Genomic DNA, 21839 nt, shown 5'->3' on the forward strand with positions numbered 1-21839 from the left:
ATGAGGAATATCCGGGAAGGGCGTTAGCCACTGTTACGAATAATCAGTCACTGTTAGCACATTTCTGTCTAAGTCGCAGAAGTGTGTGTTAAATAAAATCTTGTGTTGTGTTAATTACAATAGACTCCCGCTGATTATAACCTCTATGAACTGAATTTCTCGATAAATCGAACTAGTTGTCCGGTTCCTTGAAAGAACCTTAATGAATCGAAGAAATTCTGTGTGTTGTGGTACAATCGATACATCGAAGCGATTATCTTGACAGACCGCCCCCAGACACACTATATTTCGAAGACAGAGGACTGTCTAACACTTTTAATAACTTACTACGTCACGATCGCATAGACACATAAAAATAGTTACTTCGGCTAGCAGTTACCATCTTCAGAGGTGCTTCACACACTAAACAGTTTTTTTAATCATGTGACGAATTACGTACTTTCATTGAAATGTTCGATGACTTCATTATGTTCAAAATGACTAACATTATTTATATATACGTCTATGCGATATATAAATAAATAAGTTAGGCGTCTATGAAATCGTGACGTAAGAAATTATGATACAAACATTTATAAAGACCGCATACTTCGAAGTGGAAACACATTTTTTTTTTTTAAATTCGATAATTCGAACTAATAGTGAAAGCTGGTAACAGTCTATGTTCCATGAGTATCAAATCGTTTCTATGTCTTATGGCTGCCTCAAAAAGACGTGGATGACAACAGAATTGCTCAGTGAGCGGCCATAGAGGCTGAACAAAGAAACGAAAAACTAGAAGCGGAAAATCCTGTTTTCTTCTGGAGATTTGCGAAGTTCATAACAACACTCAACATTTATATAATGTGATTTTATTCCTCCTGAGACGACCACATCGAAATTAAACCATTTTACAAATGAATAATTCAAAACAATAAAACTTTGCACCTCAAGAAGTTCTGACCATGGTGTTAGATAGCACTAAGGCCCAAAATAACAGTATGGCCGTTGCTAGTAAGGCTTGGAAAAATGTTACTCTGATGAAGATTTCTAACAGTTTTAAGAAATGTAGGTTCATCAAGGAGTAACAAAATCAGCTACAATGCATCTATTACACCAGAAAAAGCAAAGTCGTCACTGGGAACGTTGGGCTAGTAGATCCTTAGAATGGAAGTAGACTGGTATATTTTCAGCTTTGGCTAGAACAGAAAATGCGCTTGACCAAGCATACTGGAAGTCCCTGTGCTAAAGAAAGACCACTGATTCCTTGCCAAAATAAAACTTGAGTATTTTCGGAAATTTTGTTTTCATCATGTCATGAATAGCACTGTCGGTTTAGATGTCTGTAATTTTTGTAATAAGTGAATTTCATAATTGTTAGAATCTTCTCGTGTTTTACAGTCCTTTTTTGACAGTAATTAGAGTTTAATTTTTCAATAACGTTTTTTCTTAAAGTAAAAACTGTTCTCCAGCATTCTTAGTAGAGTTTTAAATTTTTTGTCGTGTGCGCATTGCACGTTACGACACACGCAGCCACAGTTTGTTTCTGACGAGCAAAGAAAAATTTTGTAGTGAGTAGATTATACTTTACTGCTGCATTTGATGATTTCTATTTGCTTTCGGGAACGTCAGTACACCAGCAACAAAATAGCATGCTGAGTAAGAGGTAAGTTACTTTTATTTCAGGGCAGATCTGTCTTTCCATTCTTGTAAGCAAACAGTACGTGGCCAGAATTTTTAATTGTTGTGCTAAGTAATCAGATTCATTTAGAGTGAACATTGAAGATAATCACAACAGTTATTTTCTTCCGAGTTGAGGAGTATTTTTATTTTCTTATATTTCAAGTCAGATATTCCACTTCATGTTACGTAGCTTTCATGGCGTGCTTCAGTACTGAGTTTGTAACATAGTTTTCCCTGAATACACGACTAATTTCTTTTGGGATTTAATTAGATTCATTGCCATTGTTTAAAATTCAGCGTTTCACTAAGATTAAAGTTTTGTTTCACAACATTGTTCACAAGCGTAATACAGGGCCAACCAACAGACATTGTTGCTCAGCAGGTACGTTACAACCAGAGAACGTTTTTGAAAAAGAATATTCAGCATTTCATATACAGATAAATTACATAAAAAGCTTACATATTAACAGACCCCCTGCGACATTCTGTGCCATCCCGCAACATTGGTCGTAGTAACCCGAGGAACTCCCGTCCCACGCGTAGGCTGCCGATAACACCACAACATAAACGGCCCCATTTCGAGTGGGGTCATGATCAAGGATCATGACGTCGCATTGTGTTTAGCGATAAACCCCAGTTCTGTACTGTCTTGGATGAGCATCGTCCCTGAGTATGGAAACATGCAGGGGGCCCATTCTGCCAATGTTTTGGAGCGGTATAGTACTCTTGCTCGTGGCGTGATGGTGTTGGGAGCCATCGGGCATGACATTAGGTCAAGGATGGTAGTGGTTCAGGGAACTCTGACGGCACACGATACGTCTCGGAGATACTGCACCCTCATGTGTTACGTTTCATGTGACAGTACATTGGTACTATTTTTCAACAGGACAATGCACGTCTACATACGGCGAACGTCTCTGTGAACTGGCTGCATTATGTAGTATTGGGGTGCTCCCGTTGCCAGCAAGGTTCGCAGACCTGTTCCCATTAGAACATGTGTGGCGCCATTTGGACGTCAACTCCGTCCCATTACAAATATCCAGGGTATAAGGGGCAGCTTACATCAGGAGGGGATGCAACTGATATATGAAATGCTTCCCAACGGAATCAGTGCGCGCATCCAGGTCAGAGGAGTGCAACGTCCTAGTGATAAGTGGGCGCAAACTGCAAAGTTCATCGTAAATTTGACTCGATATTGTTGTAATCACTGAAATAACACCACATATTCTCAAGCCGTGAAGTTTCAATCCTTTTCCTCCTCCGCTTCTGGGTGCTTCAATTTTTTTGGCACGCAGTGTGTATAATAATTAATGAAATAGAAAAACGAAATCAACTTCCTTTTAGTCTCTCTTGTAGCTGTTACTTTTTACTTATCCTTTTAAAAGATACGAATGTTATTGAAACTACTGTGATTTTTTGTAATTTTATTTTTGTAGGGGATACCTTTATTTCGACTTCACATGGTTCCATCCACCTCTATCAGTGAAACTTCCTTTAAATCGAGGTGTTGACTATTCGAAATTTTTTTGAAGTCCCTTGATCTTAGAATTATCGAGAGCTGACTGTATTTCGAAAATAAGTAGCCACATTCTAATTGTATCTTGAGGTTTGGAGTGGAAATGTCGTCTTTCACCGTTAGCTTACTTTGGATGTCCTCCTTAATTTTGGTTTCCAAAACTATATTTATTAGGGGTAGCATTGCTACCCAGTTTTAATTATCTGGTTTCGTCTTTTGCTCTCGACTCAACCATCACGTTCAGATGTCTTAAATGAAAAGATCATCATCTAGTCAATTGGTCTCACTGTTAGTTCTGCTCTTTCCTTCAGCAGTTAACTTCCTCCGTGTTGACGAAGTTGATTCAAAATGGTTAAAATGGTTCTGAGCACTATGGGACTTAACATCTAAGGTCATCAGTCCCCTAGAACTTAGAACTACTTAAACCTAACTAACCTAAGGACATCACAAGCATCCAAGCCCCAGGCAGGAATCGAACCTGCGACCGTAGCGGTCGCGCGGTTCCGGACTGAAGTGCCTAGAAACCGCTCGTCCACAGCGGCCGGTGACGAAGTTGAATTGAATGTGTAGCCCTCACATTTATGTTCTTCAGTGCGCTAACACCGGGTGACTCAATACTTTTTTTTTCAAGGGCTATTTGGCAGACGTCCTGTTATAGTTGAAATCAAAGCTTTCTCAGTATCTATGTATTGCAGACAAAGCTGCAATTCATACATACATACTGATCACTTCTGTAGTTTAGTACATGGCTTGCAGGTCGTCGGTTGTGTCACATCAGTTCTAAAGCTAGCTTGTTTCTTTGCTTCACTGAAGTCCAATGATCTTTCAATGCGTGTGGTAATAATTTTAGTGAATATTGCGAACGTAGCGGGGAGGAGGCTGATAGGTCAATAGTTTCAGTATGTCTCCTGTGTCTCCTTTCTTGTGAAACAGGGCAACTGCAATTTTTGTAATATTAGTGAATTGTCTTCTGCTGCAGACATCGCGTAAATAATTTTGGACGTTCAGTTTAAACTACACCCCCTCCAAATTTTACTATTTCTGTTAGAGCGCTGTATTATACAGCGTGTCTCTCCCGAGAGCCGTCAGTCGCATTTTCTCTGGATTTTCGGCATATACAGGGTGCAGCAGCGTTCATAGTAGGATATTAAAAACACACCACCAGGCAGTAACTGTAATTTATTTATTACTTTTTACGTCAATTAATAGTTAAAGGTATGCCATTTAATAATGTGTAAGTCATTGTCCCTGTCGTGGATTAATTTTTGAATATGACTCGTGTCAAATGATGCTCCCTTTGCACAACACTTTCATCTAGGTGGCGTTGGAAACTTTCCATAACTCGGCGTAACGTATTCCCTGGGACATTGCCGACGGCAGTTCTGGTGCGATCCTTCAACTCAGGAATGGTGGTACAACGTGTTCGGAACACTTCTTGCTTCAGGTAGGCGGGCCGCGGTGGTCTTGCGGTTCTAGGCGCTGCAGTCCGGAACCGCGGGACTGCTACGGTCGCAGGTTCGAATCCTGCCTCGGGCATGGATGTGTGTGATGTCCTTAGGTTATTTAGGTTTAAGTAGTTCTAAGTTCTAGGGGACTGATGACCTAAGATGTTAAGTCCCATAGTGCTCAGAGCCGTTTGAACCATTTTTTTGCTTCAGGTAGCCCCAAAGGAAAAAGTCTGCACATGAAAGGGCAGGTGAGCGAGGCAGCCAGGAAATGTCACCAAAACGGGAAATTACTCTGCCGGGAAATGTCTCTCGCAAGAAATCCATGCAAATTCTGGCTGTATGCGAGGTACCTCCGTCTTGTTGAAACCATATTTGTTCCACATCCACATCGACCATACTTAATTTGGGAAGAACGAAGTCTTACAGCATCTTTAGGTAGCTTTCACTGGTGACAGTTACAGCCGCACCGATGTCATCCTCAAAGAAGTAAGGGCCAATAATCCCAAAGGAAGCAACTCCACACCACACTGTGACACGACAACTGTGCAAGGGCTTGACCTGCAGTTCATGCGGGTTTACATGACTCCAATAACGTATATTCTGTTTATTCACTGAACCACGTAACTCGAAATCATCTGTCATCAGAATGGTGTGCAACATTTGTGGATTTTGGCGAAGGAGATCACGCATGGTTAAGCAGAATGTTTCACGTGAAACCCAATCGCGAGGCGTAATTTCCTGAACAATCGGCAGCTTATGTGGGTGAAAATAGAAATCTTCGTGCAATATTCTCCTGAATGAGCGATCGGGCATATGCACAGTTTGCGCATGACAACGAGCAGACCTTTTAGGCTACGAAATAGTGCAGCACGAACATTTTCCACGGCTTCTGATGTCCGCACAGTTCTTTCACTTCTTCCCGGTTTGCCACTGCAAACAGAACCTGTTGTTCGAAATGCACGTACCCACCTCACAATGGTCCGTCCATCTGGAACTTTCCCATGACGTCCCAAGTTGAAACGTTGGCGAAATAGACGCTGGGTAGCAACAACAGAGTCGTTATTCTTGGAATAACTTTCAACAACAAAGGCACGATGCTGTGCACTCCACCGCTCCATATCACTGTCACACTCGAAATGGCAGCTCATTAGTACACGAATGCGGCACAAGCTGGCGCGCATTCCTGCAGTACGTCATTGTACTACCCAAGTCAAATTACGCTATAAAGGCTGCCGTACCCTGTATTTGCATTTTAGTTTCTGCAGTGTGTATCTGGAGTCAGCTCAGACAGATACTGTCGCCACGTATTTCATGCGACGTCCAGTGTCGACGGGAAGAGCCGGTTTGTTTCCCGTTAGAATCAAAATTAATTTTAAAACGTTATTTTACGTGTCCTTTCGATAGAGCGACCCCATATTGGTCTAGTGCGACATTTGTTAACAGGGACAGTAAAACACGAAGTATAACCAGTACTCCTGCAGCGCGACCTGATAGTGCACTGGGTGTTGCTGACTACGGCTGCCATGCAGCAGCGCTGCCAAGTCGCTGTTGGAGAAATTGATGTACTTCGTGTTTTATTGTCCCTCGTAATAAATATCGACAAAATAAATATCGCACGTGACCAATGTCGGACCGCTCTGTCGAAAGGGCCCGTAAAATTCCGTTTTAAATATAATTTTGTTTGTAATGGTAAACAAAACGAAGCTTTTACATGGACACTGGGCGTCGATGGAATACGTGATGAGCAGTATTAGTCTGGTTTGACTCCATTCAAGTACTGCAAAAACGAAACTGCAAATATCTCTCGAAACACCGGACAAAATGCGCCTGACGACTGTTAGGACAAACACCCGGTATATTATACAATCCACAATCGATTAGGTTAGTATATGTTCAATGCCTTTTATCTTAATCATCTCTGAGAAATACATTTTTTTTTCTTCAGTCAGTTACAGTAACGTTGCATATCACTCATTACGAGCCGGCCGCTGTGGTCAAGCGGTTCTAGGCACTTCAGTCCGGAACCAAGTGGCTGCTACAGTCGCAGGTTCGAATCCTGCCTCGAGGATGGATGTGCGTGACGTCCTTAGGTTAGTTAGGTTTAAGTAGTTCTAAGTCTAGGGGACTGATGACCTCCTATGTTAAGTCCCATAGTGCTTATAGCCATTCGAACATTTGAGCTCATTACGAACTAGCTCAGTGTAATACAGTTAAACGATCTTTTGTACTTACTCTGCATTTCCTCGATCGGACCCGCTTCCCCGCCGTACTCCTGAGGAAGGATTTTCTTCGGAATATGTTCGTACAGCGTCTCCATGCTCGAGTGAATAAACACCTGAAACACAGTATGCATGTAATATATCTGTTTTTAATCAAGTTTCCGAGTATCTCTCGTGTTCCTTCAAATTTCAGTTTTATCGATGTTATTTGCTTCTAGAATTTGTGTTCATATTATTCGTTAACAAACTGTTTATGTTGCAATTGTGTGATATTTCCAATAGTCCATTAATACATCAGTAGAAAAACAAGCAGGTAGTGTGAACTACGTAACTGTGCAACACTGCTCTCTGCTCTGTAAATCCATAAATTTACGTAATCCAGACATACATGAGTGGGTGCCGGTCAGCATTCTACAAGATGAAAACAATAACTTCCAAGAAAAAATAAATAAAAACCTGTTAGTTTTCCTGAGAAATTTCCCTAGTTACTTACATAATACGCTTTATTTTGTTTATGGGCATTGGGAAAACGAAAATAATTATTTGTTTTCCACTCGAATGCATTTGAGTTACTGTAGCATAGAGCTCTGCAATCCTCCAAACCAGCCATTCAGATAATCTACAGAGGGAACTGCTAATGAGATACTATTTTAAAGAATTGTATTGTTAACAGCTATTTTATTTTTGGGGGCAGGCAGAAGCTGTCAGTTTTAGATTAAATTTCAGAATTTAGATTCGGTTGTCAGCATTCTTATATCCTATTGAAATAAATTGCTGTGGAATTCCAACTCATACTGTAGCGAATGCGTTACTCATTTACGTAACGCCTTCTTCTGCTTTCCGAAAAACAGAACAAAGAAACACAATAAGTTGATTTTAGTTACAGTGTACATTGTTTATCTATACATAGTTGTCGGTACATACTTTGTGGAGACAGAGTTTTGGTCAGTACTGATATTATAAAGAAGTTCGTAAGTGGACTTAAAATACATTATCTCATCAAAAGTATATGGACATTAGTATGGGCTGTGTCCACCATTCGCCTTTATGACAATTTGAACTCTGCTGGGCACACTTTCAATGAGGTATCTGAATGTCTGTGATGGAATGGCAGTCCATTCTTCCTCAGAAGCTCAAACCAGGTACAGTATAGATTTTGAACGCTGGGCCTGGAGCGAAGTCGACGTCCTAACTGATCCCAAAGGTGTTCAGTTGAGTTCAGGTCGGGTCCCTGGATGGTCAGTCAATTTCAGGAATATTATCATCATCATCATCATCATCATCATTTAAGACTGATTATGCCTTTCAGCGTTCAGTCTGGAGCATAGCACCCCTTATACAGTTTCTCCATGATCCCCTATTCAGTGCTAACATTGATGCCTCTTCTGATGTTAAACCTATTACTTCAAAATCATTCTTAACCGAATCCATGTACCTTCTCCTCGGTCTGCCCCGACTCCTCCTACCCTCTACTGCTGAATCCATGAGTCTCTTGGGTAACCTTGCTTCTCCCATGCGTGTAACATGACCCCACCATCTAAGCCTGTTCGCCCTGACTGCTACAGCTATAGAATTCATTCCCAGTTTTTCTTTGATTTCCTCATTGTGGACACCCTCCTGCCATTGTTCCCATCTACTAGTACCTGCAATCATCCTAGCTACTTTCATATCCGTAACCTCAACCTTGTTGATAAGGTAACCTGAATCCACCCAGCTTTCGCTCCCATACAACAAAGTTGGTCGAAAGACTGAACGGTGCACAGATAACTTAGTCTTGGTACTGACTTCCTTCTTGCAGAAGAGAGTAGATCGTAGCTGAGCGCTCACTGCATTAGCTTTGCTACACCTCGCTTCCAGTTCTTTCACTATGTTGCCATCCTGTGAGAATATGCATCCTAAGTACTTGAAACCGTCCACCTGTTCTAACTTTGTTCCTCCTATTTGGCACTCAATCCGTTTATATTTCTTTCCCACTGACATTACTTTCGTTTTGGAGATGCTAATCTTCATACCATAGTCCTTACATTTCTGATCTAGCTCTGAAATATTACTTTGCAAACTTTCAATCGAATCTGCCATCACAACTAAGTCATCCGCATATGCAAGACTGCTTATTTTGTGTTCACATATCTTAATCTCACCCAGCCAGTCTATTGTTTTCAACATATGATCCATGAATAATATGAACAACAGTGGAGACAGGTTGCAGCCTTGTCTTACCCCTGAAACTACTCTGAACCATGAACTCAATTTACCGTCAACTCTAACTGCTGCCTGACTATCCATGTAAAGACATTTAATTGCTTGCAAAAGTTTGCCTCCTATTCCATAATCTTGTAGAACAGACAATAACTTCCTCCTAGGAACCCGGTCATATGTCTTTTCTAGATCTATAAAGCATAGATACAATTCCCTGTTCCACTCATAACACTTCTCCATTATTTGCCGTAAGCTAAAGATCTGGTCCTGACAACCTCTAAGAGGCCTAAACCCACACTGATTTTCATCCAATTGGTCCTCAACTAATACTCGCACTTTCCTTTCAACAATACCTGAGAAGATTTTACCCACAACGCTGATTAAAGAGATACCTCTGTAGTTGTTACAATCTTTTCTGTATTCTTTCAGGGGATTCTTTGATGACACTGATCATTATTTAATCTGCAGTGAAATTGGGATTGTGAGGCCGAAAGTGCAGGAGGTCAGGTCCATATGTAGGAGGATAAGAGTGGAGAAACTTCAGGATAAGGAAATCAGGCACAAGTACATAACAGCGATCTCAGAGAGGTACCAGTTAGTTGAATGTAGCCAATTACAGTCATTGGAAAAGGAATGGACAAGGTACAGGGACACAGTACTAGAAGTGGCTAAAGAATGTCTTGGAACAGTAGTGTGTAAAAGTAGGAAGAAGCAAACAGCTTGGTGGAATGATACAGTCAAGGCAGCCTGTAAAAGGAAAAAGAAGGCGTATCAAAAATGGCTACATACCAGAACCCAGGTAGACAGAGAAAGTTATGTTGCAGAAAGAAACAAAGCCAAACAGATAATTGCAGCATCCAAGAAGAAATCGTGGGAAGACTTTGGAAACAGGTTGGAGACTATGGGTCAAGCTGCTGGAAAACCATTCTGGAGTGTAATTAACAGTCTTCGAAAGGGAGGTAATAAGGAAATGACAAGTATTTTGGACAGGTCAGGAAACCTGCTGGTGAATTCTGTGGATGCCTTGGGAAGATGGAGGGAATATTTTGAAGAGTTGCTCAATGTAGGTGAAAATGCGATCAGTAATGTTTCAGATTTCGAGGTAGAATGGGATAGGAATGATGATGGAAATAGGATCACATTTGAGGAAGTGGAAAAAATGGTCAATAGATTGCAGTGCAATAAAGCGGCTGGGGTGGATGAAATTAAGTCGGAACTCATCAAATACAGTGGAATGTCAGGTCTTAAATTTTTGGTTTTTTGAACAATAATATTCCTGAATTTTCTCCGAGCTGTTTGTCTATTGTACGTAGTACACAATGCTTTAAAATGTATTCATATCCTTCCGAATTTAGCGTTTTCTGAAGCACAGTAAGGGGATGTACCCTAAACGTGAAAGAAACTCCCCCATCGCACTTCACTGTTGGCACGGTAAATAGCGGCAGGTAATTTTCTCTAGGCGTTTCTGAAGCACAGTAAGGGGATGTACCCTAAACGTGAAAGAAACTCCCATACCATAACACAACCTCCATCGCACTTCACTGTTGGCACGGTAAATGGCGGCAGGTAATTTTCTCTAGGCGTTCGCCAAACCAAAATCCCTCCATCCGAGTGCCACAGGGTATAGCGTGATTCATCGCTCAAAATCACTCTTTTCCAGTTACTCACAGTCCAACGAAGTCTTTGTTTACACGATTAGAAGCGGCACTTAGCAGTGGCTACGGAAACGTGTGCCTAATGAAGAGCTGATCGACAATTGTATCTCACGTTCTCTATATTTGGAGATTTAAAAATTCCTCATGTTCTTTCAAGATTTTTGGAGTAAAGTGCAAAATGGTTTATATCTTGTGTCGGGGCTGGGTATGAAGTTGTTCAACCGAACTCTCTCATTTTAGCCACATTCCGTTGGCCACTGGTATGTGACATTTGTTTTCTCTGTCTAGCTTCTGTGCTTCGCTAAGGAAATGCACGATGTTTTGTACGTTGCCCACCGTGTCACAGAGTCATTGTGTTATTAATGGAGCTAGTGACGTACTTTGATTTCCGTCTTCCGTATTTCGGCACGAAATATTTAAACGTAAAGGCATTACATTACCGTTTGTGAATATTACATGATCTGGTAGGAGTCACAGATAAGGAAGGAATATGAACTGAATTAAGTGCATGAATGGGTCATTGGGAATGAAATCAATGAAAATGCAGTGACATGTAATAAAAGTAAAAAGCGCTCAGATGTGTTGAACAAGTAGAGTAATTAATTCGTCGTGATAATTGGAAGTTTGCCTTTATTAGTAGGGATGATACCGTTAACTGCATTTAAAGGTTTTCTTTTATTTATAAACGATTTCGATGTTACATTTGACAATCTTCGGGTCCCAGAAAACACTATACTTTTCTTTTATCGTGTTGTTGTTGAGGTCTTCATTCCAAAGAATGGTTTGATGCAGTCCTCCAAGCTACCCTATCCTGTGCAAGTCTCTTCATCTGCAAATAATTACTGCAGTGTATATCTTTCAGGATATGCTTTCTGTATTCATCCCTTGGGCTCCCTCTACGATTTTTTATCCATCATATCTCCCTCCAGTATTAAAGTGGTGATCCCTTGATGTATCAGAATGTGTCCTATCGACCTATTCCTACTCTTAGTCAAACTGTGTTACAAATATTTTTCTCCTCCACTTTATTGAGCACGTCATCATCTTTTTCGTGATCTCCATATCTAATCTTCAGCATTCTTCTGTAGTACCACATTTCCAAAGCTTCTATTCTCTTCCTGTCTAAACTGTTTATCGCTCACATTTCACTTCCACACATGGCAGCATTTCAGACAAATAACATCAGAAAAGGTTTCCTAACACCTGAGTCTGTATTCGATATTAACAGGTTTCTCTCCGTCAGAAATGCTTTTTCTGCCATTGCGTCTACCATTTATGTGCTCTACATTGGCCATTATCAGTTATTTTGCTACCCACGTTGCAAATCTTATCTACAACTTTAAGTGCGTCGTTTTCTAATATAATTCCCTCAGCATCACATTATTTAATTCGACTACATTCCATTATCCTTGTTTTGCACGAATGGTCACAGGTTTGTTAACCCATTGGAGAGTGTCACAGATCTACTGAAGGGACTGAAATGGCAGACTCTTGAAGAGAGACGTAAACCATCCCGAGGAAACCTAGTAACAAAGTTTCAAGAACCGGCTGTAAATGGTTACTCTAGGGATATACTACAACCCCCTTCATACCGCGTATCGTGAGGACAAGATTAGAATAATTACTGCACGGACAGATGCATTCGAACAATCATTCTTCCCGCGCTCCATACGTGAATGGAACGGGAAGAAACCCTAATAACTGGTACATTGGGACGTACCCTCTGCCATACACCTCACGGTGGTTTGCTGAGTATAGATATAGATGTAGATGTAGATATTCATCTTTTATTCTCCTTTCAAGACACTGTCAATTCCGTTCAACTGCTCCTCCAAGTCCTATGCTGTCTCTGACAAAATTACAGTATCGTCGGCAAATCTCAAAGTTTTCATTTTTTCTCCTTGGACTTTAACTCCTCCCCTAATTTTTCTTTCGGTTTTCTTTACTGCTTGTTCAATGTACAGATTGAATAACATCGGGGAATAGCTACAATGCTGTCTCACTCCCTTTTCAACCACTGCTTCCCTTTTAAGTCCCTCGACTCTTATAATTGCAATCTGGTTTTTGTTCAAGTTGTAAATAGTCCTTCGCTCTCTATATTTTACCCATGATACCTTCAGAATTTCAGAAAGAGTATTGTAGTCAACATTTTCAAAAGCTCTCTCTAGTCTACAAACGCAATAAACTTTGGTTAGCCTTTCCTTAACCTATGTCCTAAGAGAAGTTCTAGCGTTAGTGCTGCCTCGCGCGTTCCTACATTTCTCCGGAATTCAAACTGATCTTGCCCGAGGTCGGCATCTACCAGTTTTTTCCATTCTTTAGTAAAGAATTCGTGTTATTATTTTGCAGCCATGGCTTATTAAACTGATTGTTCGGTAACATTTACACCTATCCGCACCTGCTTTCTTTGGAGTTTTAATTATTACTTTCTTCTTGACGGCTGAGGTTATTTCGTCTGTCTCATACATGTTGCACACCAGATAGAATAGTTTTGTTATGGCTGGCTTTCCCGAGGCTACCAGTAGATCTGACGGAATGTCATCTACTCCGCGGGACCTTGTTTCGACTTAGGACTTTAGTGCTCTGTCAAATTTTTCTCGCAGTACTGTAGATCCCATTTAATTTTCATCTACGTCCTCTTCCCTTGCTATAACATTGCCTTCAAGTTCACCTCTCTTGCATAGGACCTCTGTATACTCCTTTCACCTTTCAGCTTTCCCTTGCTGGTTTTCCAGCTGAGCTCTTGATATTCAAGCAACTGCTCCTCTTTTCCCCAAAGACCACTTTAGTGTCCATGTAGGCAGTATCTATTTTTCCTTTAGCGGAATATGCTTCTAAATCCTTAAATTTTTCCTCTAGCCATTTGTGATAGCCAATTTGCTCTTCTTTCCAGTTTCATTTTTCAGACTTTTTTGTTCTCTTTCTCCTGCTTAATTTGGTGCATTTTTGTATTTTCTCTTTTCATCAGCTACATTCAATATCTTCTGTGATATCCAAGGATCTCTACTTGGCATTGTCTTTTTACCTATTTGCTCCTTTGCTGCTTTCTCTATTTTATCTCTTAAGGTTAACCATTCGTCCTCTACTGTATTAATTTCCCCTGTTATAGTCAGTCGTTGCTTAATGCTCCCTCTAAAATTCTCAACATTGTTCTTTCAAATTATCCACGTATGACCTCCTTAATTTCCTAAATTTACAGTTTCTTCAGTTTTAATCTATAGCTCAGCAATAAATTGTGATCAGAGTGCACATCTGCTTCTGAAAATGTCTTACAGTTTAAAATCTGGTTCCTAAATCTCTGTATAACCATTATTTAAACAATCTAAAAACTTATGGTGTCTCTATGTCTCTTACACGTGTACGATCTTCTTTTACGATTCTTAAACCAAGTGTTAGCGATGATTAAGCTATGCTCTGTTCAGAATTCTACCAGGTGGCTTCCTTTTCCATTTTTTTCCCCCAGTCCATATTCATCCACTATTTTCCTCCTCTTCCTTTTCTTATTATCGAATTCTAGTCCCCCATCACAATTAAATTTTCCTTTGCCCTAACTATCTGAATAGTTTCTTTTATCTCATCATACATGTTTTCATTCTCTTCATCATCAGCGGAGTTCGATGGTATATAAACTCATAGTACTGTGGTGAGTGTGGACTTAGTATCTATCCTGGGTATAGTAATGCAGTCACTGTGCTGTTCATAGTAGCTTACCCGCATTTCTATCTTCTTATTTATTATTAATCCTACTCCCGCATTACCCCTATTTAATTCTGTATTTATAACCATATACTCATCTGACCGTAAGTCCTTTTCCTTCTGCCACCGAACTTCGCTAAGCCACACTACGCGTGACTTCAACCTATCCATTTCCTTTTTCTAACCTACTTGCCCGATTAAGGGATCTAACATTCCAAGCTCCAGTTTTGTTTCTCCTGATGACGACATCTTCCTAAGTAATCACCGCCTGGAGACTATGATACCTCTGGGATTTTTGCACAAGAGAATGCCACCGTCATTTAACCACACAGTAGAGCAGTATGTCCTCGGGAAAAATAGATACCCGTCCGTTGTTGCAGCACACCTACAATACAGCTGTTTGTTCAGCTGAGGCATGCAAGCCTCACCACCAACGGCAAGGTCCACGGTTCATAGTTCATGTAAAAATGCAGTATTAAATTATCTTAAGTTACTTTTAATACAGATCTGCTTAACTCCATTCAAAGAAAATAATTCCAGGTATGTGCATGTGATCATCACAGTATTAAAAACTTGAAATGTAAGGTCGGGTAGTGTGTTTGCGACATGCTGGATGTGTTTCCATTAGAATGGGATCATACACACACGTGTACGTATAGAAATTGTAGCTTTTTTATTTTAATGCTGTCAATGAATGACCAGTTTTAAAAGTAAGTTTAGATCGTTTTACACTACGTTTTATGACCAAATATATATTTACTGAATTCAAGGATCCGAAAATGGTGTAATGTAACGTCAGACTCAATTTCAAATCAAGTAAGACATACAGATACAGCTGAGGGTGTTATCCCTACGACATAAAGATATAGTAAAAGCTGTCGTACCGTAATCTATCGAAAGATGTATGCGCGGAGGCTGAAAACTTGTGTCCTACCGAGACTAGAACCCTTGTCTCCTGATTTTTGCAAGTAGTCGCCTTAACCAGTAGGATATATGAGAATTACTTGAGCATGAATCCAGGTCTGACGCGGATTTTGAATATCTTCAATTTTTCCTGTAATGATTTCTGCAAAGAAATACCACACATTGTATGTTATGATAGCACGGTTGAGGGAACGCAGTCATAGGAGAATCGTGGCTTGCCCTGTCACAGAGGATATGTATCAACTGAATTAAATTCACTAAATGAATATTCAAAGCTAGCTGCTATTAGTTTTATTATTCTTTGTGTAGTAGGCCTATTTCGATAGTACTACCATTTTCAAGTACACCTGCAGATATAACAGCTGGTAAAACTCATTTACTTTCGCAATATTTGTATATGAAGTCAATTGAACGTGTACACTTACGTATAGCTGGGCGAGACGTACAGACTGCATTAGTGACGAATCCTTTTGTCAACTGTCGATGTTTTTATGATGGTAAAATAAACTCACATAGTAATTTGGCTGCTACTTGACATTTCTCAATGAGGCTGTACGTTTACAAAGTTGTTATATATAGTCAGCGGTATTGTCTGACTGCATATAATTTAGTTGCTTATGTGATCTTTAGTTGTTTATTTTTTATCTTTAGTTGTTTATTTTTATTTCAGAATATCAATAAAATTTTCTAGGCAATATTTATGTTGGAAGTTGGTCTGCCCGGTTAGTATGTCGTGCGAATATTTTTTCCCAGTTCTTGTAGTATGCACATATTGAGTCTTTCTAGTATTATGAATTCAAACAATACCGCTGACTAGATATAACCAGTTTGTAAGCATATAGTATCATCGAGAACTGTCAACTAGCTACCAAATATTTTACCATCATAAAAAAATCGATAATTGACAAAAAGATTCATCAGTGGTGGATGTATATTTCGCCCAGCTGAATGTAAGTATACATGTACAATTAACTTCATATACAAATATCGCAAAAGAAAATGAATTTCATTGTACGTATATAATATTCGCGTGTGTGCTTGACAATGACAGTATTGTCGAAACAGGCGTATTGTACGAAACATAATAAAATTATTAGCAGTTCACTTGGAAGATTTCAAATTAAAATATCATATTACGACAAGTTTCATGCTGTGGACTAAACTATGCAATAAATAAATATATTTACTAATATGATGTCATTGCAAACCACTCAGATATGCGGAACGTGAAATGTAATGAGTATGCAGTGTCAAAAATCTATGACAACGTTTCATTTGACATGATATATTTATTACGATGCACGTTCAGAATTTCTGTATGGTTTTCGTTGATATCACTTTATAATAACGCATCTCTATTGACTTCATTTTCATTCACTCTATTTATTTCATTTCAGTGAATTTAGTCCAGTGTATATCTCTGTGGCGTGATAAGCCAAGTACTCCCTTGATTCTGTTTTCCTCGTGTTGCTATTTCCACACACCTCGAGGGTGCGCCTCTGGTGACGGCCTTCGTTCTCAAATCGTGCAATGCAAGCTAGAATCGTGCTTGGAGACGAAATCAAATAGCCTAATGGGCACGAGAAACAGGAAACCAGTGGTCGAATCCCTGAGTTGTACAAATCTGGAATTCTCACGACGTATTCTTTGTGAGATGGGAATAAAGTTAAAAGATACGTTGGCCCGTGGGTCGGAGCCCACGTTAAGCTGTAGGACCCCACTAAGTGGCCGCGTAAGTTACTTCAAAGGTCGGAGGAAGACAACGGTACACCTCTTCCAACAGGGTCGTGCCTATTAAAGCACAAAGCACGAAGCAGAACACTCGGGTTGATAACATTCGTACGTTTTTAAGTGACAGGACTCTAGTTACATTCAGTATAACCCGTCATATGTTGGTAGTGTCATTCCAGCGATATTAATGTGGCTACCGCCCATGTTCGACATCAACGTGCAATAACCACTCAGACTGCGAGTGGAAGCACTAGCAGTGGGATATATGTTACACGCGTCTGGGGGACGTGGAAAACAGTGCAGTTGGTGTCTTAATGTGGAAATGGAGCGATTTATCTGACGTCCAAGAGGGCATGATCTTTAGCTTTCGGGCCAAGGCTGGAAGCAGTTTCGAAGCGGCTAAGTCTGTAAACTATTCACGTGCCGCCGTGGTTAACGTACACCTCGCATGGCGAAATGACGCTATCTAAAACCGGCACCGAGGCAACTGTGGAGCACAACGTGCCATAGTGGTGAACGTCGGCTGTTGAGATGTGTACAAGTGAATATATGTCAACTGTTGATCAATTGACCTCCCGGATGAACCAAGGCCAATCAACTGGGTCTCCTCAACGACCGTTCAGCGAACGTTGCTGCGTATGGGTCTTCGCTGCGTGCGTCTCGTTCGTGCACCCATGCCGACTACTGTTCATCGGCGACGGAGGCTGGCATTTGAACGCCAGTACAACAACTGGGTTTCTACTGAGTGGTGACAAGTGGCCTTCTCAGATGAATCACGTTTTATGTTCCATCCGACAGATGGCCGTTGGTGTGTATGGTGTGAAACGTCTGAAATCAGACACATTGCAAAAATCATAGTAAGGCTCCAGGCTGGAGGAGGGAGGGCTATAGCTTGGAGGGTGTCTTGGTGGCATTCCCTTGGTGATCTCGTCGTTCTGGAAGGCACAGTGGGTAAAAACAAGTCTGCATCTATCCTTGGGGGACCATGTCCACCCCTATTTGAGTTTGTTTTTCCTCGGCACGATGGCATCTACCAGTAGGGCTATGCAACGTCTCACACAGCTTGTGGTGTGGGTGCGTGATTAGAAGGTCATCGGATGTGTTTACCGTACCCTCCTGGCCACCAGACATCCCGGTTTTAAACCCAATAGAGAATCAATGGGGCCACTTCCATCAGTCTGTTCGTACCATGGATCCTCAGCCGAGAAACCTAGCGCAGCCCGCCCGGTTAGCTGAGAGGTCTAACGCACGGCTTTCCGGAGCGGGAAGGAGCGCCTGGGCCCTGGCACGAATCCGCCCGGCGGACTTGTGTCGAGGTCCGGTGAGCCGGCCAGTGTGCGGAAGGTTTCTAGGCGGTTTTCCATCTGCCTCGGCGAATGCGGGCTGGTTCCCCTTATTCCACCTCAGCTACACTGAGTCAGCGATTGCTGCGCAGACAAGTTCTCCGCGTACGCGTACACCACCATTACTCTACCACGCAAACATAGGGGTTACACTCGTCTGGTGTGAGACGTTCCCGGGGGGGTCCACCGGGGCCCGAACTGCACATTAACGCTGGGTTTGGTGTGGAGCGGCGGAGGTTTCGTGGGGTCGCGGGCCACTGCGGCTGCGGTGGGGACGGAGCCTCTCCGTCGTTTCTAGGTCCCCAGTTAACATACAACATACTACCTAGCGCAGATGGTCTCAACACTGGAGTCGCTGTGACTCCACTTCCCTGTCGGTATCTTCCAGAACCTCATTGATTCTATTCGTGCAAGTCTCATAGCGGTCCGCCCTGCAAAGCGTTGACATTCAGGCTTTTGACAGGTGGACAGCGTAAATATCAAAGCATTAGTTCTGTTCACTGAAGTGACTTTCATGTCGAATAAACTCAAAATTTTCACTAAGAGCCACTGAGGATATGTACGACCCCTGGAAAAAAGTTTTAGCCTCATAAAAATCGAAGATATAATATGAAGGGTTCTAGCTCTTCCTTTCGTGTCAGTTTGAAGGCTGATCGCCACTATGTAGATATGCGACATGGATAAAACAGTTCAAGACTGAAGTTATACATACCCTTCGTCTCAGCTTCTCCTTCATGAAGCTCTGGAACAGGCTAATAAACTTCTCGACACCAGGAGGAACGTTTATTATGTGCGTTCCCTTGGGTCGCAGAGGGTAGGCCTCCTGAAAAAGCCACAAAAAGCATTAGCCTCCCATTAAAGTCAAGATTGTTATCTCTTGCAAATAGTTTGTTAATTCAGCAGCACTATGGTGCTGTTAGCTGTTCAGTGGAAAGAAAAGATCTAGCAGTTTCCAATGCAAAGCTGACTCCTTTCAACCTGTATTTACAACTGTTTGCACAAGTTACACACATACAAATAAATGCGATCGTGCACAAACTTACAAATGAATCACAGGTTACATTGCTGCAGTAGTCAGAACAATAATGCATAACCATACCAGACATACTGAGTTGCAGAGAAATAGTTACAGTTTGTGATTTAGAACAGGTTAATTATTTCAGAGACATCGGCGGTTTGGACCCTTAGAAGCTAACTTCAGATCTCGATTGGTTCATGACAGTGTAACAAGTCACAAACAGGGTGAATATCACTAAAAGACAACGATAAGAAATCTGAAAATGCTTTGCTCAGTGTGCTGTCATTCGTCATCATCTCGTCTCAGTTCAGTTCTCTAAGTTCACGCAGAAAAGAAATAACTCTGCATCTCCTCTGTTCATCTCCCACCACACACACGGCGAAAGCTAAAAAATCGCCCGTAGTACCGTACTCCTGTCCTGGAAATCTCCATAAAGTAGCAGTTTTATATCTCGATAATGTGTTGTTTCCCAGGTGATTGCAAACGCCAAAATGTTTGATAAACGTGTAAATGTGCTAGAACTACGTGAGAAAGTTCAGTCGCAGGAATGATCACGGTGGTCCGAGAGCACACAGAAACTACTGCCTTAGACTGTTTTCCAAAACTTCCACTGTTTAATGTTTGAAATCAACATTGTGTTTACAATCAGAATTGCTATATGATTGTATCTATGTTTCTGTAACTTGTTTCGGCAAACATCGATATCTTACAGGCGCAAAACATAACAGTTTAGAATAACATAAAACTATGGTAATCAGATTTTCAAGCGTCATGTATTTCATGTACATATGGGTTTACGAAATTCGAAATGCACTGCACCAACCGGCATAATTTTTGTGCTATCCTCAGCTGTTTATGTTTCACGCCCGACGAATGACAGCATTTTGCCCAAAGTAACTAGAAATACGAATTTGGTGGTCAACATAATGTCTTCATGTCTTATTCTGAGGTGTAATGCATAGGGGAATACATGTGTGGCCTACACACAACAAATTGACTCTTACTTATTGTTCTTACAGATCTTTAACTATCTGGCAAACGGTACTGCCAATCACTTTTGTCCGTCTAGGTGTAACGATTTCTGTGGCGATGAGTATTTAAATAATAGTTAAAGACGTGTGGTATAAGCAAAGATAAAGAAGAAAGATAAACTTCGGCAGAAAATTGACAAGCGGTACGATAAATGTCATGCATTTCAGTAGTGGTGGTGGAATTAGTAAAGACGAAAACAGCTGGAAGTGATAAAGACTGATGTGTATATTACAGATTATACCTGGTGTTGGACGAGGAGATATACGGATGCAGATGTTAGCACTGGCAAGAAAGAAATGATATTGCTACGGTGTGGTCACAACAAAATTGCCTAAGATAAATAATGTCGGTATTTAGTGACAACGTCAGCTAAACAGATAAGACATCATTAGAAAACTATATGAAACGCGTCTGAAGACAGAAAACTTTTCTCAAGTTGAAAATAGCCTTGAAATAACTCCAGCAAAATCAAATGTTGGTTAGCTGTGCGAGTGGGATTAAAAGTGTCGAAAGAGAGTGTTATCAAAAAGGACCTGGTTGTTTATCTTTATAAATTTTCTGTTTTGTGTAAAATAAATCTTTCAGGCTAACCTGTCTGTGTTCAGTTACTCAAGAGGTTTATGAATGAACGGCATCGGGACATGTGGAACTTAAGTGTTTCTTTTCTTGGGATGAGACCTGATTGAGACTCTACGGATATGAGAACTCGTACAACACGCTACAAAATTCACCAAAAAATTGTTATCGGTACGCTGAACAGCTTTTGTCTGATATTAATACTAATGTTTCAGGGGGTGCCCAATTTCCGAGATAGCTTTATGTTGGCCAATCGATACCAAAGGCAGTCTAAACACACATGACAAAAAAAAAAAAATGTTTTAAAGTGAGAAATTGGAGTATATATAGTCTACTGTTTACAGACGACCAGCTGATTGTAGCTGGTAATGAAGAAGACGAAAGAACGTAAATTAAATGTTTAGAAAATTAGTGGAAGATTACTAGGTGTAGAGCATGGAGATAAATGTTGAAAAGAGTGGTATACGCTTATGTTAGTGGAAGGGCATGACTTACGAAACTATCTATATCGAAACGCCGCAATCCATCTTACGGTCCGTGGCGGAGGGTACCCTGTACCACTGGTAGTCCTTTCTTGTTGCACTCGCAAGTAGAACGAGGGAAAATAGTTCCTTATGAGCCCTAATTTCTTATATTACTTCTTATATTACTTTAAATTAGCTCTGAATATAATTGCTCGATTTGTAACCACTCTTTCTCATGTAATTGCAATGATATGATGATTGCTACAATAAAGGTTGTTGATCCAATTCTTGATACTACATTTCATTACCTTGCCTTTGTGATCCTTACGCGCAATATGTTTTGGCGGCAGTATATT

At 40.8% G+C, this 21839-nt stretch overlaps 1 protein-coding gene across 1 annotated transcript in view; it reads right to left on the minus strand.

Annotated features, from left to right (window-relative positions):
- Positions 1 to 21839, minus strand: part of LOC126101006 (alpha-tocopherol transfer protein-like) — an 88830-nt gene that overhangs the window by 12219 nt on the left and 54772 nt on the right. Inside the window, exons 5-6 of the mRNA XM_049911672.1 lie at positions 19106 to 19216; positions 6859 to 6961 (exon numbers count right to left, since the gene is read on the minus strand). Coding sequence (XP_049767629.1) covers positions 6859 to 6961; positions 19106 to 19216 — 214 coding nt within the window. The remainder of the gene's footprint in view (positions 1 to 6858; positions 6962 to 19105; positions 19217 to 21839) is intronic.

This window comes from Schistocerca cancellata, chromosome 9 (assembly GCF_023864275.1).
Source record: "Schistocerca cancellata isolate TAMUIC-IGC-003103 chromosome 9, iqSchCanc2.1, whole genome shotgun sequence".
Lineage (NCBI taxonomy): Eukaryota > Metazoa > Arthropoda > Insecta > Orthoptera > Acrididae > Schistocerca > Schistocerca cancellata.